At 39.1% G+C, this 13,873-nt stretch overlaps 1 protein-coding gene across 1 annotated transcript; it reads left to right on the top strand.

The window, feature by feature from the left end:
- The first annotated feature begins 352 nt into the window (after positions 1-352).
- Positions 353-13,638, top strand: LOC139728396 (uncharacterized). Its single transcript, XM_071639336.1, has 5 exons — positions 353-436; positions 5,527-5,698; positions 8,575-8,701; positions 9,086-9,193; positions 13,311-13,638. The coding sequence occupies exons 1-5, from the start codon at positions 353-355 to the stop codon at positions 13,636-13,638; spliced, it is 819 nt and encodes a 272-aa protein (XP_071495437.1).
- The last annotated feature ends 235 nt before the right edge of the window (positions 13,639-13,873 follow it).

Below are 13,873 nucleotides of genomic sequence, written 5' to 3'. Positions count from 1 at the left end.
AAGACTTTATTTTTTTCAATGCATTTTGATGACAAGTGGACCAGACTCTGATAGACTGGTCCAGATTGCATGCCTTGCTTTAGTAGCTAAGAAATGTTACGAGAATTGTATAGCAGTAGGCCTATAAGGGGGTGTTTTGCTTTTTGCTCATTCTGACCTTGAATTTCGTGTCTTTCCATGATCATTGTTATCCTTATTATTTCAGTAACAGACGTGGTGTCATCATATACCTCTACTAGTACCTTTGTCCGGCGGAAGTCGAAATCGTGGCTCAACCTAACCTCTAGCCCATTCTCCAAAGTACGAGTAGTTGGAGGAGCTTCACCTTATTGCTGTGTGCGCTACTGTAGTCATGCCTGCCAAGAAGAAGGGAAAGGGAGGCAAGAAGAAGGGTGGAAAGAAGAAACCGAAGCTCACCAAGGCAGAAAGAGCTCAGGTGAGGTGTAGATTAAAGTCACCCCCCCCCCCCCCTCCGAAGCTCACCAAGGCAGAAAGAGCTCAGGTGAGGTGTAGATTAAAAATCCCCTCCCCCCCCCCCCCCCCCCCTCCGAAGCTCACCAAGGCAGAAAGAGCTCAGGTGAGGTGTAGATTAAAGTCCCCTCCCCCCTCCAAAGCTCACCAAGGCAGAAAGAGCTCAGGTGAGGTGTAGATTAAAGTCCCCTCCCCCCCCCCCCCCCTCCGAAGCTCACCAAGGCAGAAAGAGCTCAGGTGAGGTGTAGATTAAAGTCCCCTCCCCCCTCCGAAGCTCACCAAGGCAGAAAGAGCTCAGGTGAGGTGTAGATTAAAGTCCCCTCCCCCCTCCGAAGCTCACCAAGGCAGAAAGAGCTCAGGTGAGGTGTAGATTAAAATCCCCTCCCCCCTCCGAAGCTCACCAAGGCAGAAAGAGCTCAGGTGAGGTGTAGATATAAAGTCCCCTCCCCCCTCCGAAGCTCACCAAGGCAGAAAGATCTCAGGTGAGGTGTACATTAAAGTCGCCCCCCCCCCCCCCCCTCCGAAGCTCACCAAGGCAGAAAGAGCTCAGGTGAGGTGTAGATTAAAGTCATTCCCCCCCCCCCCCCCCCACCATCCTAAGGTATCTGAATATTGGTGGCACTTGTTCAATCAACGTAATGACAGTGGTTTTTTATATTGATAAAATACAGATCAAGCTTGTGTTTTGATGATGAGTTTGATTTTAATCTACCTTTAAAATTGAGGACAATGTTTTGAAAGGAGAATGTTTATGTAAGACGGCAAAGTTGATAAATTAGAGTGTCCTGTTGGTTATCTTTCCAGTTTCAGTTTGCTACTTAGTTCAGTTTGTATTTAGGTTCTTTGGTTGTCACCCATTCTCACTGATGTCTACTCTATTTCTGTTATCACCTTCACTCCTTTCCTATTCAGATGTGTTCATCCATTGCACCCACACCTGATTCTTTTGTTTAACATTCTATGTTGAGTATTCACCTCAACTTGTTGCCATTTTCATTCAGTTTGTTTTCGTAGTTTCAGTGAATTAGGTTCTTACATTTTAGTTGGCATCTTCCAATCCTTTTACTTCTATTGGTCTTCTTGATAGAATCTGGTGTTTATGCGAAGATGTAAATATAGTTTGTGCAAATTATGTCAATTTGAGTTGAACTTTGCTGAGGGCATGCAGCTTATGAATTAAACCAGGAGTACACCTCAGGACTTCAAGCTTGCAAGACCCATTTGTGTAGTCTGTCCTACAACATGTTGCACTCATACACTAGTAATAGAGTAAACTCCCCCAAAACAATTCAGCGATAGAGGGAAAGTTTCATAACTGCTGAACAAAGATTTTTTTTCACAAGAAACACTTTTTTTCCTGCATTCGATTGAATGGAAATAGGAACATCAAGCAATTCAAAATGTGATAATGTGCAAAAAACACTATTACTTAATGCCAGTCACAGTCACATGCAAATGAGATGATGTAATGATGCCTTTGCCTCCCAAGGAGTGGCACATAAATTGTCATTAAAGGACAAGTTCACCTTCATATACATGTGGATTGAGTGAATGCAGCAATATTAGTAGAACACATCAGTGACAGGTCGGACAATGTGTATGAGTATCTGCACAGTCACTGCTGGATGAGAAGACTTCTAGAGTGTATGATGTCACATGCGTACAACGTTATAAGGAAAATATAAAGAGAATTTCACAAAATGTTACTTTTTGAAAAAAGTGCACATTTCCTCGACTCGTCACTAACGTATGTTAAGGATAATATTATTTCCCTTTCCTTCAGAAATAGGGAAGTCAAGTGTTCTTTTATTACGCGAGAAAAGTGAAAATATCTTGAATTTTATACTTTCTTTATATAGTTGTACACATGTGACATCACAAGCTGTAGTAGTCTTCTCATCCAGCAGTGACTAAGCAAAAATTTCAAAAATTCTTAACTTTTAAACGAATTGTCCAATTTTCCTCAAACTCTTGCTGATGTGTTCTATTAATATTGTTGCATTCACTCAATCCACATGTCTATGAAGGTGAACTTGTCCTTTAACTTTCCAGTTTCAAATGAAGTGCATTTTATAGGCACATACTTTTTCCTTGCACCAAATTACACATGAAAACATAACCCCCTCCCTTGGAGCTAATTATATTTCAGTATTGTAGTACAATAACTTGGCAATAATGATTCAGAAGGGAAAAGGTATTGCAGGTGCTAAATCATTGACATCAACAAATGTTGATATGACTGATTTATCTTACATTAAATTGTATTTGCATGATCAGTTATATCTGTGACTGACTGTGAGTTCATGTTTGGATCATGTGAAGCTTTCAAATATTACAACTTAGTTTCTGATATTATTCATGTCCAATCTCAATGGAGGTGGAACCATTTTGTCTGTTTAGTTGTTATCCATTTGGTACAGCTTGCACATTGAATTGACTGGTGTTCCACTGTAAGTATGCAGCAGATTAAAAGAATGGTTGCCCACAGAGTTCCTCCTCTATTCAATTTTGGTTTCAGCTTCAATTTCAATTTCAATTTCAATCTTTGTTGCCCATTTGAACATTCCTTCTGTTTCAAATCTCACACATGAACACATAAAACGTCAAACAAAAATATGATCACAAATCACAAGACCTTTATCATAAATATAATTTTGACATCATACAACATTTACGTGTACATTGTACATATACTTGCTTAAGGTCCAGCATCCCACCTAAAATCTGACACTTCAGTAAACTGATTTTAATATTGCACTCTCAAGACCTCATAAATGTTTGTTTGTGTAGTCAAAGCATTGTATCCGCATATAATCTATTGATATATACAGTGTCGCTAGATATGATTCTGTCAGTTTTACTGGGTTATGTGTATAGTGTTGCATGTCTGAGCATGCAGTGATGAATTAGGTACCGGTATACACTGTATAAGGACATGCTCTAATGTAATTTCATGTTTGCACACTCCAGGTAATTGACATGCTTGTTCAGTCTTGTGTGATGTGATATAACAATGTGGCAAGCTGAGAGCAAAAAGGGCAAAACCACTGTTAACAGTCTGTGGAGTTATGGCTTTTCTGGTTTTTGGCTAGTGGTTACTGTTCTCCTAATTTGTCAAGATGGGTGGGTGTGCCATCAATTTGATTTTACCATCCTGCTTTGGCCCACTACTTACAATAGGTTGTACGAAATGCCTTGTATATAATGAAAGACTTAGAAGACCTCTTGTGTTTTGGGTTTAAATCCCCACCTGCCAGCCCAGTGATCTGGAACACTGGAAGTATAAAGGACTGCTACACTGTACCTTCATTGTGGTTTCTATTCACGCTCTCTTCCTTGTGTTCCTTGAAGTATGTGGTGGACCAGTGTACAATATGCATGGAGGCAGTTGGTGAATGTATCTACTGCAGTACATTAGGCTTTGGGCATTTATAACTTGTCTTAGAAGTCTAAATGTGATGATAACTCGTCTTTGGATGCCTGTGGTGTTTTGGTAGAAATCACCTAAAATCACATGTGTGAGCACCAGGCTGATTTGCAGGGGAATAAATGCTATGTTGATTGATACATATCATGCTTCGAGGAAAACAATCGGTAAAACAGGTAAGAAATGGCCCCCTCCAATCGAGCAAAACATTGACATGTTGTATGCCTTTGTTGTAGATAGCCGGTTTCAAGTTGAGTTGCCTTTTCGAGATTGTACAGCTAGTGACTGATGGTGAATTATTTATCTTTTAATGGGTTTGTAGGAAACATTCTACTCTCTCAAATAAAAGGCATATTAAATATGACATTGGTAAAGAGGCAGTTTTGTTCAACTGCATAGCCACGTCATAGCTAATTTCCACTATCCAACTCAAAGGCATTCTTGCAATAGGAGTTATCGCAGCGATCAGTTGACTTTGCACAGGTTTTACTTATGTTACAAGAAGTTTGGGACCAACAAAATGCAAGTATGAAAAGAAAGCTTGGATAGTCCAGGGCTGTTAAAAAAATGACAAAAAAAAAAAATAGAAAGAGGTCTGTGGTGATGTTATCAACATATCAAACTTGTGAAAAACTTTTATTGATCGAGTACTTACAGTTGTAAGTGCAAAGCTCCCATATTTTTGGAAAGAGAGTACCAGGTGATTGATTTCCATGATTCTGTGAATTATTTATAACAAGGTTTGCCAAAAGAAGAAACAGCAGGAAAAAGACAGACACCAAAATGTTTTAAAATTCGTTGTGAATTCTGTTATTACATTTCAAATTGATGAAATTGTATGCATACAGTGGGCCAGGTTCAAAGGAAAGTAATTAATGAAGTAGTGATACTGCAATAGGAGCATGTGGAAAGTAACATTGAATAGAGTGACTGTTATGAAATATTTCATACAGGTACAGTAGATAATTCATGGTATTATGTATGTATTAAACCTTCCAACATTGTTGTCGGACTGAATTCACAATACATGTACATTTGTACTTACAAACAGTAAGAAAGATCTAAACCCTTTTACCATGTTCTGCTCACCAAATGTTATGTCCACGTCTGTCACATTTTTTCCCCCAATACCTGTGCAGATAGTCCTAAATTAATCATATTCAGTGGAAAATGGACTGCAAAGTCCTCCTGATCTTCATTGTCTGTAGACCAAACACCATATTGGCCTTCATGTGGGACTGCATGATGGAGAGGGTTTGTGGCACTTACATACACAGTGGGGGCAGGATTCTGTGGTCTAGCCCCCCAGGCTTATGGCCAACTTCAAACCTCACGAGGTGGCGTGATGCGTAACAGATCTGCACGCAATCACGCAATGACTCCTGACATTGTCTCAGTGCCATCAGACAGTTGTTTCATGCATGAAATTTTGAACAACTATGTGAGTGTATGTGTGTGTGTTTGTATGACTTATAAGAAAAAAGAAAATCCAATAGAGCAGCTTGACAAGAAATAGCTACACTGTAAATATTTCCTGCATCGTGAGAGATGCAAAAGCACGGTGGCACTGTAGTAACATTTGTTTGGATTGTAGTATTTTGCTTTTTTGGTTTTGTTTTCAAATCTAGCTCAAGCTAGACAAGGCATGCGCACTGATCACCGAACAACAAGATGTCTACCAGAACTTCCTGGACAGGATGGAGCGGTGGATGTTTGCCCACAAGCTGAAGGCGAGGGAGCTTTATCTGAGGTTTGACAAGAACGGAGATGGCGTGCTCTCCTACAACGAGTTCAAAGCAGGTTGGTTTGTCCTTTCTCTGAAGTGTCATAGCCCTCATCTGCAAAACATATGGTGGGACTTAGTGACAAAGAACAAAAATGACTTCAGGTGTCATACCAACAACTTTAGTACTGAGAGCTGATTTTTTGACACATAGCCGTTGCCAACATAAGTGCAAATATAAAGGTTCCGTAAAGGTTCCGTCAAGTGGGAGGGGCATCCCCTCCCACACCCTCCCCCTGTAACTCATTAGACTTTGTACATACACATACACAGTGAATAAGAGCTAAATTCTGTGATTTAGCTATAAACACCACCTTGGAAAAAAACCCACATCATTTCTGTCATTTTTGTTATTTGTTTTGTTTTGTTTGTTTGTTTTTTATTTTGCTGAAAAAAAACCCCACTGTAAGTATTGCACCAAGCGTTTGCACCAGATCGCTGAATTTCAGGTCTGAAAATACAAAAATCACCTTCGTGTGGGAGGAGAAAATCCCCTCTCCTACACCCTTGCTTTCATGCTTTATCTGTTTGATTGCTTAAAATACAGCGTTCATGATATTAATGTTCTGTTGTACATTGTAAAGGCAATGAAGACACTGTATTGCTGTACATTCTAAAGGTAATGAAGAAACTTACCTTGTTAGCAATTAATGTTTATGTATATCCATTTGTATGTATGGTACCATCAATTTATGTGATATGTATGTATCTGCATGAGCAGTGATATAAAGCAGGAACCAATAAAATAAAATAAAATAAAATAAAATTGTAAGAATTGATACAAGAAGTTTATTCAAATGATACATTTTATAGGCAAATTGTTCAATAATAATCTACATCAAAATATACTAACTACCTTAAACAAGTAGGACTTCAAGTCGACAAAACACACAAAAACATGCATCAAATTGCACCATTTGCAACCTCAAAATGGAAAAAGTTCTAATCGCGGGAGGGGGGAATAATACCACCCTCCCGCTCGCGCTCGCTCGGGCTCGGTTGCTTCACTCCCTTGCATCCGCCCACCCCCCCCCCCCCCCCCCCACAATCAAATTCTGGTTATACGCCAGCGCAATATCTTGACAATGTGTGATGACAGTTTAACATAACTGGCAAAATATTGAAATGACAGGTTTGTCACAAAAAGTGTGTTGAATTTTCACTTTCCTTGAACTAGGTTTAATTGGATGAATGGCTACATGTGACCGCGCATCACAAAACAAACACAAAGTCGCACCCCTTGATTTTACGTGAGGACTCAAAAAAGGTGAAATGGGTAGACTTAATCAAATTTGAGTTTTTCATATTTTCTGAAAGAGCTATCTTTCTGCTATATTATGCTTAAGTTTGGGATCATAACACTCATGGGAAAGTGTGTTTTTAGCAGTTTTTCTAGAACCCTTTTTTTTTAAGGAGAGTAGAATAATCCGGTATGTCTTAGAGTCCCCTTTCCATTTCTTGGAATCCTTTACTTTCAAGGCTAATAACTTTGGAAAGGATACTGCTACTGGTTTGAAAGTTGGCATTAATCATGGACAGAATGTATTGATAGAACATGCCCAATTTCAGCCTAATGTGATAATCCCTTCATTGTTGTTGCTCCAGTGTATGACATCCTGTGTTTTGTCCCTTTCATCGCACAGCTAGTGCGGCTTGGTGAAAGATTAAGCGCTTGAATAGACCCTGTATATCAGAGCCTCTTTTCTCAGTTCAAACTTTTCCAGAGTGTGTGCTTTCTTTCCAGTATTTAGGTAGGTTAGGAGAGACCCTGTGAATTGAGTTATACATCATTTTAAAGCTTAGAGTCTGCTCTTTCAGAACCTTCTCTTAACTAAAAATCCATATCTGGCGACTTCTTGTTTGTTTTGTGGTGCAGGGTCACATATTGTCTAAAGGTGCAGGTATTTGGGGATTTGAGGATATTTGCTTGACTTTTGACCCTTTTCTAAATTGATGCATTGAGTAATTTTCAAGGTATGGAGAAAAAGTGTAATTTCAGTATTAAATAGTCAAATATTAGCATTTTAACCGGGCCTTTGACCCTATGACACTAAAATTCCCAAGAGAATCACTGTCAGGTAGAACATGCATAAATATGTACTAAGTTTCATGATGATACCTTGAGTCACCTTTGAGATATGGAGGAAGAAGCAAAATTTAGCACTTTCACTTGACCTTTGACCTTTTGGCGAGAAACATCCCAGAGAATCTGTATTGGGTAATACATGTATATATTAAGTTTCAAGAAAAATCCTGAAGCCATTGTGTAAATATGAGGGAAATAGTGATATTTTGAGGATTGACCTTGACCATTGACCTTTGGCCCATGACCCCAAAATTCCCTAGATAGTCACTGCCAGTCAGTACATCCACATGTACATGTACAAAGTTCCATGAAGATACCTTGAACCACTTGCGAGATATGGAGATAAAAGTGAAATTTTAACATTTTCTCTTGACCTTTGACCTTTGACCTCATGACCTCAAAACTCTCTCTGGAAAATCTCTATTTGATAGTACATGTATACACTAAGTTTCGAGAAAATACCTTCAGGCATTGCATTAATATGGGGGAAATAGTAAAATTTTGAGTGTTTGGCCTCGGCCTTTTGACCTTTTTCCTTGAGCATGTGCACCCAAAAGTTGATAGGCACAACTTCGTCCACTGAGACATATACATGTCGAGTTTAGGATATGGTTTCCAGTTGCGCTGTCCACAAAATTGATTACGGACAGAAGGACGGATGGACGGATAGCCGGAAAACGTAATGCCTCCAGCGACACTTCGTGATGGAGGCATGAAAAAAAAATTAGTTGGTTGCCTACTTGTTGTTGATGTGGTTTTTTTTTACCTCCCTAATAACCTCATCCAACTTGCTATGAAATGTTGCAGGAATGCTTGATCTAGAGGCACCATGCAATGCCACAGAATTGGAAGTCTTGGCCAGGCGGCTGGACAAGGACAAAAATGGAACAATAGACTATCGAGAGTTCTCCAAGGGACTCCACTTCGCTTCCAGGTAAAACTTGGAACAAAATATTACATCTATGACCAAGTGTAATGTTGGCTGTGGGGCTAGACATTATAAATTATGATATTATGCAAAATGTTTGTATTTTTCTGATTATGATCCTCACCAAACAAGGTTTGAAGGGAATGTGTGGGAGTCAGTGGACAGTGCATGCTGGATGTGTGGTAAGTTTTACTGAATGCATGCCTTGCCACAAGTGCAAGAATGCTTGCTCAGTGTGCACACTGTTGCTGCAAGTGTATGATAGCATGTTCACATTGGCTTTCTTCAGGGATTGCAATATTCATTGTGACTGTGAAAACAATGCACGCTTCTCAACGACTGCGCTGGCAGAATTTTTCAACAAATTTTTGTCCCTGGTCTTGATTGCAGTGAAAGTGAGGATACAGAAGAAGCACCCATGCTGATTACAAGAGACAGTCTGTGCCGAAGTGGCTGCAAGCTAGGTCATTGGAGGGACCATGTAGAAAGGCATCCGAGGTACCATGCAAAATTTAAATTTTGAAATTAATATGTGTGTGCATGTGTGTGCCTGTTTCTATCCGTATCATTTCTTCCATCTCTCTTTCCCCCTTTTTCTTTTCTGTTACCTTTTGGTCATCTCATATGAAGTTCTTACTCGTCTGTCAGGCCTTTTCATTGATGATTTTACAGTGTGGGTGCCAGAAGGGTTAAGTTCTGAGTTAAAAATAAAGGCTGCCCCGTTTCATCACTTTCTTGCAGTGTACTTCCCATACTTGGTGCTGTTTCTTCTCGTAATCTTTGGATGTTATCTTTGATATATTCTGTCCATTTTCCTTTCTTGCTTGTCTTTTTCACCCATTTCTTCTTCCATAGAAATATCTATCTATCCCCTATATATCTATCTATCTATCCCTTATATATCTATCTATATATGTACAATATGTATATATATATATATATATATATATATATATATATATATTTATTTATATACTTGTATATATCGTCGTGCACATGACAGATTGTTGCTAGGCTGTGGGAGTGGGCATAGGGTTAACATTTTACCGTGCGCACAATGTATATATATATATATATATATATATGCCAATACGCGGAACAACTACAATATATATATATGTATAATGTTATGGTATACTTATGTTTACACTTATGTAATTGTATTTGACACTGGAATGTATATATATGTGTGTGTATATGTGTGTTATTAGTGTGTGGATGGAGATATACTTAGTACAGATTTTATATCATGACTTGTTAGTCACAGTTGTACTTTAAATCTGTCATGCATGTGCCTCTTATATATTGTCCTCAATTTTATTGACTTCCTGGTATTTAAAATCACTCACACCCATCTCATCTCTGATATTCTTGTCATCTCAGCACAAACTTGGTACAGAGCATTTATGGAGATGCAAATGGCGCGAGTCACTGTATTTTGTTTGGACAAGGATAATCTGTTGCTGGTGGCAGACCTTTCACAAGGCTCTCATTTTTTGTTTGTTTTATATTTGTTGCATTAGGAGGGTGTTGAGGAAAAGGGGGAGGAAGCAATTGAAGAGTAGGGGAAGGTGATTAGATGAATGAACTGGCACTCTTTGAGAATGGAAATGCATCCTTAGCCGGCCACCTTTCCACAAACCCGATTAAATCAATACTCTCAAGTCTGCTGCTGGAAGTGACGTCGTTTTTGGTCTTAAGTATCAATTGTGTTGAAATGGTCAGGAAAAGAAAAATGATGTATGTAAATAGGATACAGAAAAAGAGGCCCTATCTGCCTGTGAATATCCTCGGGGAATGCTTCTAGGCAGACTCTATATTTATACGAATGGCATGTATGATGTTTGTGGTGAAAGCTTGCATCTTCTGTAATTTTAGGGGAAATCTTAGCAAAAGTCCCTAGCACGCACCTCCGGCCGAGGGGGGGGGGGGGGGGGGGAGGCATCTCTCCATGACCACAAGAGTCCGTGGGTTGATGGAATATATCTTTAGAGTGCATCAGACCCACTCTGGACTCTGTTAAGTGTGGAATCGTGGTGTGGTGAACGAGGAGATTTGAAGTCATCTTTATGTCAGAGCCATAGGAACATGAGTACTTATGAATTTTCATGACCACTGTTTGGTATTGAAAGTTTTAATCCTAATGTAATGTTTTCAGAAGTGTTTGTAGATGTATTATGAAAATGTATGTGAGTAGGTATATTTGCTGTTGGGATTTGCAAGCGCTATTTGGTGTGGCTTCAATACTGACATTGCATATGTTCTAGTGATGTTGGCTGATACGAACCAGGCAGTTAGAGTTCATTGTGCCCAATACTTAACAAGACAACTGTTTTTCATTGTTTTCTTGAGTGGATCGGGATGAAATGTGAACATAAAACACATGACAAATTCTGCTGTGAAGATTATAATCCTTCACCCATCTGAAATTAACGAAGTGGGCAGAGCTGTGCGACCAGTTTTTCAGAAAGCTTTCTTTTGACTGTGCAATATAAGTTGTCTGAGATGTTTCTTTGAAGGGATCTGAGCATGTCTTGGGGCATAATTGGGCTTGGGGAGGTGGAAGAGAAGGTCGCCAAAATATATAGACAAAATGGAATTGATAATCACTTTGGCCAGAGGGGAGGAAAGGCAGCAGTGCTCTGTGGTCTTTCTGAGAGTTTTCACCACAAGCCGCTTATAGTCATTACGTCTGTACCACATTGAATCCTGCCCACATTTCCAATTAGTGCTTGTTATCTCTAATGCAGGTTGCAGATGAAGAGTTTCTTCGGGTTTTTTTTTCTTGTTAAATGGACACGCATGACAAAATGCAGTCAGTAGAGTTGTGCATACCTCTGCAAGACTCTCTATTGCAATAATCGAGTTTTTCCAAGTACATGGACTTTGCTGAGAAGAACAGTGTATATAAGTTCCATCCCCCCCCCCCCCAAAGAATAGATAAGGACAACACTCTGAAGAAATATTACACCGATCATGCAAGTTAATTTGACATCAATTTTAGTCATCTTCTATGGAATTAAATGCTATCTTTGTCATATGGTTTTTACTCAGCCATTTATCGTCTTCAGCAGAAGCTTGGAGTTCCTCCATTCAAAACTTATTAGGTCATTTAAATGCAAAGCAAAGAGAGAGAGAGAGATAGTTAAAGTCTCTTATAGTCATTCATTTCATTTTGTGCCATTTCTATAGTGCTTTATCATCATTTAAGTATTACATTTTATCACTTTTTTATCATTTATATTATAGCTATCATTATTATTCTTTTCATTTATTTGACCAAGATACATTGTACAGAAAAATACAGTACAAAAACATTAGACAGTGGAGACTATGCATTGAGTCAAATACTTTGCTTCTTCTTTACTATTCTTTTTAGACAATGCTTGTTATACCACATCTCTTCATTTCTTATTCTAATACTCTTTTGGTGAGTCAAAGTGAAACCTCACCCCATCTTTGACTTGACTGCCCTATTTCAAGTGAAATCATCCAGCAAGAATAAATTGTTTGCAAGTTCTACATGTGTTCACAAAAAACGGTGATATCACTTGCAAGCAACTATTACAGTGTATTTGTTTTTGTTGACAAAGTGATGCCATCTTCATAAGTTCTCTCTCCTTTTGCAGTTGCCATTGCAAAGTTACACAAGCTGTGTACAAAGTTCAAATGGATAGTCCAATTTTTCCTCTCTTTTTTTTTGTAGATTCACTTAGAAAGACTATATATATATCTATATATATACTTATAGATATAATCTACTGTGTAGACATGCATGTATGAAACCATGTTATGGAAGGCAGGGGTACCTTGCTGTGCTGATAGAATTATAAAAAGGCAGATTATTTTAATAATCTTTTTCCATTTGTTTATGTTTTGTTTCGTTGCTTTTTTTCAATAAGAGTATATCTCATGCTATGATTTATAAACAAGAAGACTTATGATTACATTTCATGCAATATTTGTAACACTTAAATCACTGGGCTCAAGAAGTCTGATAGACTGCTCTTGTGCTTCTGCCTAAAAGGGTGCATAGGTATTTTGTGATCTAAGAAAAATACATTTTGTGGATTTTCTGTGTACCTGGCCTATCTATTCGTCATGACATTATAGATAACACTGACCAGATTCGTGGTCAAAGGTCAGAAATCATAAGCCATCGTTGAGTATCCACTGGTAATGCTTTTTTATAGAATGTGGTAAAGTGATGACACAATTGACCATATAAAATGATAGCGGTAAAAGGCGGAAAGTCACTTTATTTTACCCAAAAAAAAGGGTAATGTCCAATTATACATGAGCTAGGAATTGGTGCAGTTGATGAGGTGGAAATGAATAATCCTTTTGATTTTTTTTCCATTGAAGGTTACGGATTGAGGTGAAAGTCAGAGGTCATGGCAAAGTGTCATTCCCAATTGATTCTTGTTGGTTTTCTCACTGCTGCCATGATTTACATAATTGTCATGAAGTAGATGTGACGTGATTGCTATGTGGCATGGTAACTTGCCTTTTGCTCTCAGTGATTGGGTTTCATACAGGACTTTAATACCAGCATTGGCAGCAAGTCAATGTCAGACTCAACCTTGACCTTAATCTCTTCACACCCCCTCTCCAGGTATGTGAGAGTCCACTTACGCTCCATGACCTTCGACCACCTGAAATCCTACCCTGGTCACTTCAACAGAGTGGTCCTATCCCACTCCAGTATCCACTCCCTGTGCTGCATGATCAAAGAGGAGCTGGCCCTCTCTACTACCACTCTCCTCATCTACCACGACAAGACCAAAGACGCCCTCGCCCTGGATCCTTCCAGGACACTGGAGGACTACGGGATCAAAGGTCGCACTCGAGATGACCCGGAGGAGGTGACCATGTTCTACAACTACACCACAGAGTTCCACGACTGCTCTCTGCTCTCGGCGGATTACTACTTCATAAAGTGAAAGGGTCTCTGTTTTTTCTCTACTTTTTGCTGAGATGGCAAATGTCACACTGTAATCTTGCAGTAAGACTGGACTACTATGCAGGAAGAAACTGAATGTGGTTGGCCAATGAACCACTGTCTGTATGACTCAGTTCAGTACAGCATTGTTAATTGGTATCCAGCCTCTTTCTTCATCCGAACTTTTCAGTTCCTGTTGTATATGTTTGGTGTGTCAATATTCCTGTATCAAAACA

The sequence above is a fragment of the Diadema antillarum genome, unplaced genomic scaffold (assembly GCF_040938485.1).
Source record: "Diadema antillarum isolate AM-2024a unplaced genomic scaffold, OU_Dant_1.0 seq00000177_RagTag, whole genome shotgun sequence".
In the NCBI taxonomy this organism is placed as follows: Eukaryota; Metazoa; Echinodermata; class Echinoidea; order Diadematoida; family Diadematidae; genus Diadema; species Diadema antillarum.
The sequence above is the reverse complement of the archived record's forward strand: the minus strand, read 5'-3'. Positions and strand labels throughout refer to the sequence as shown.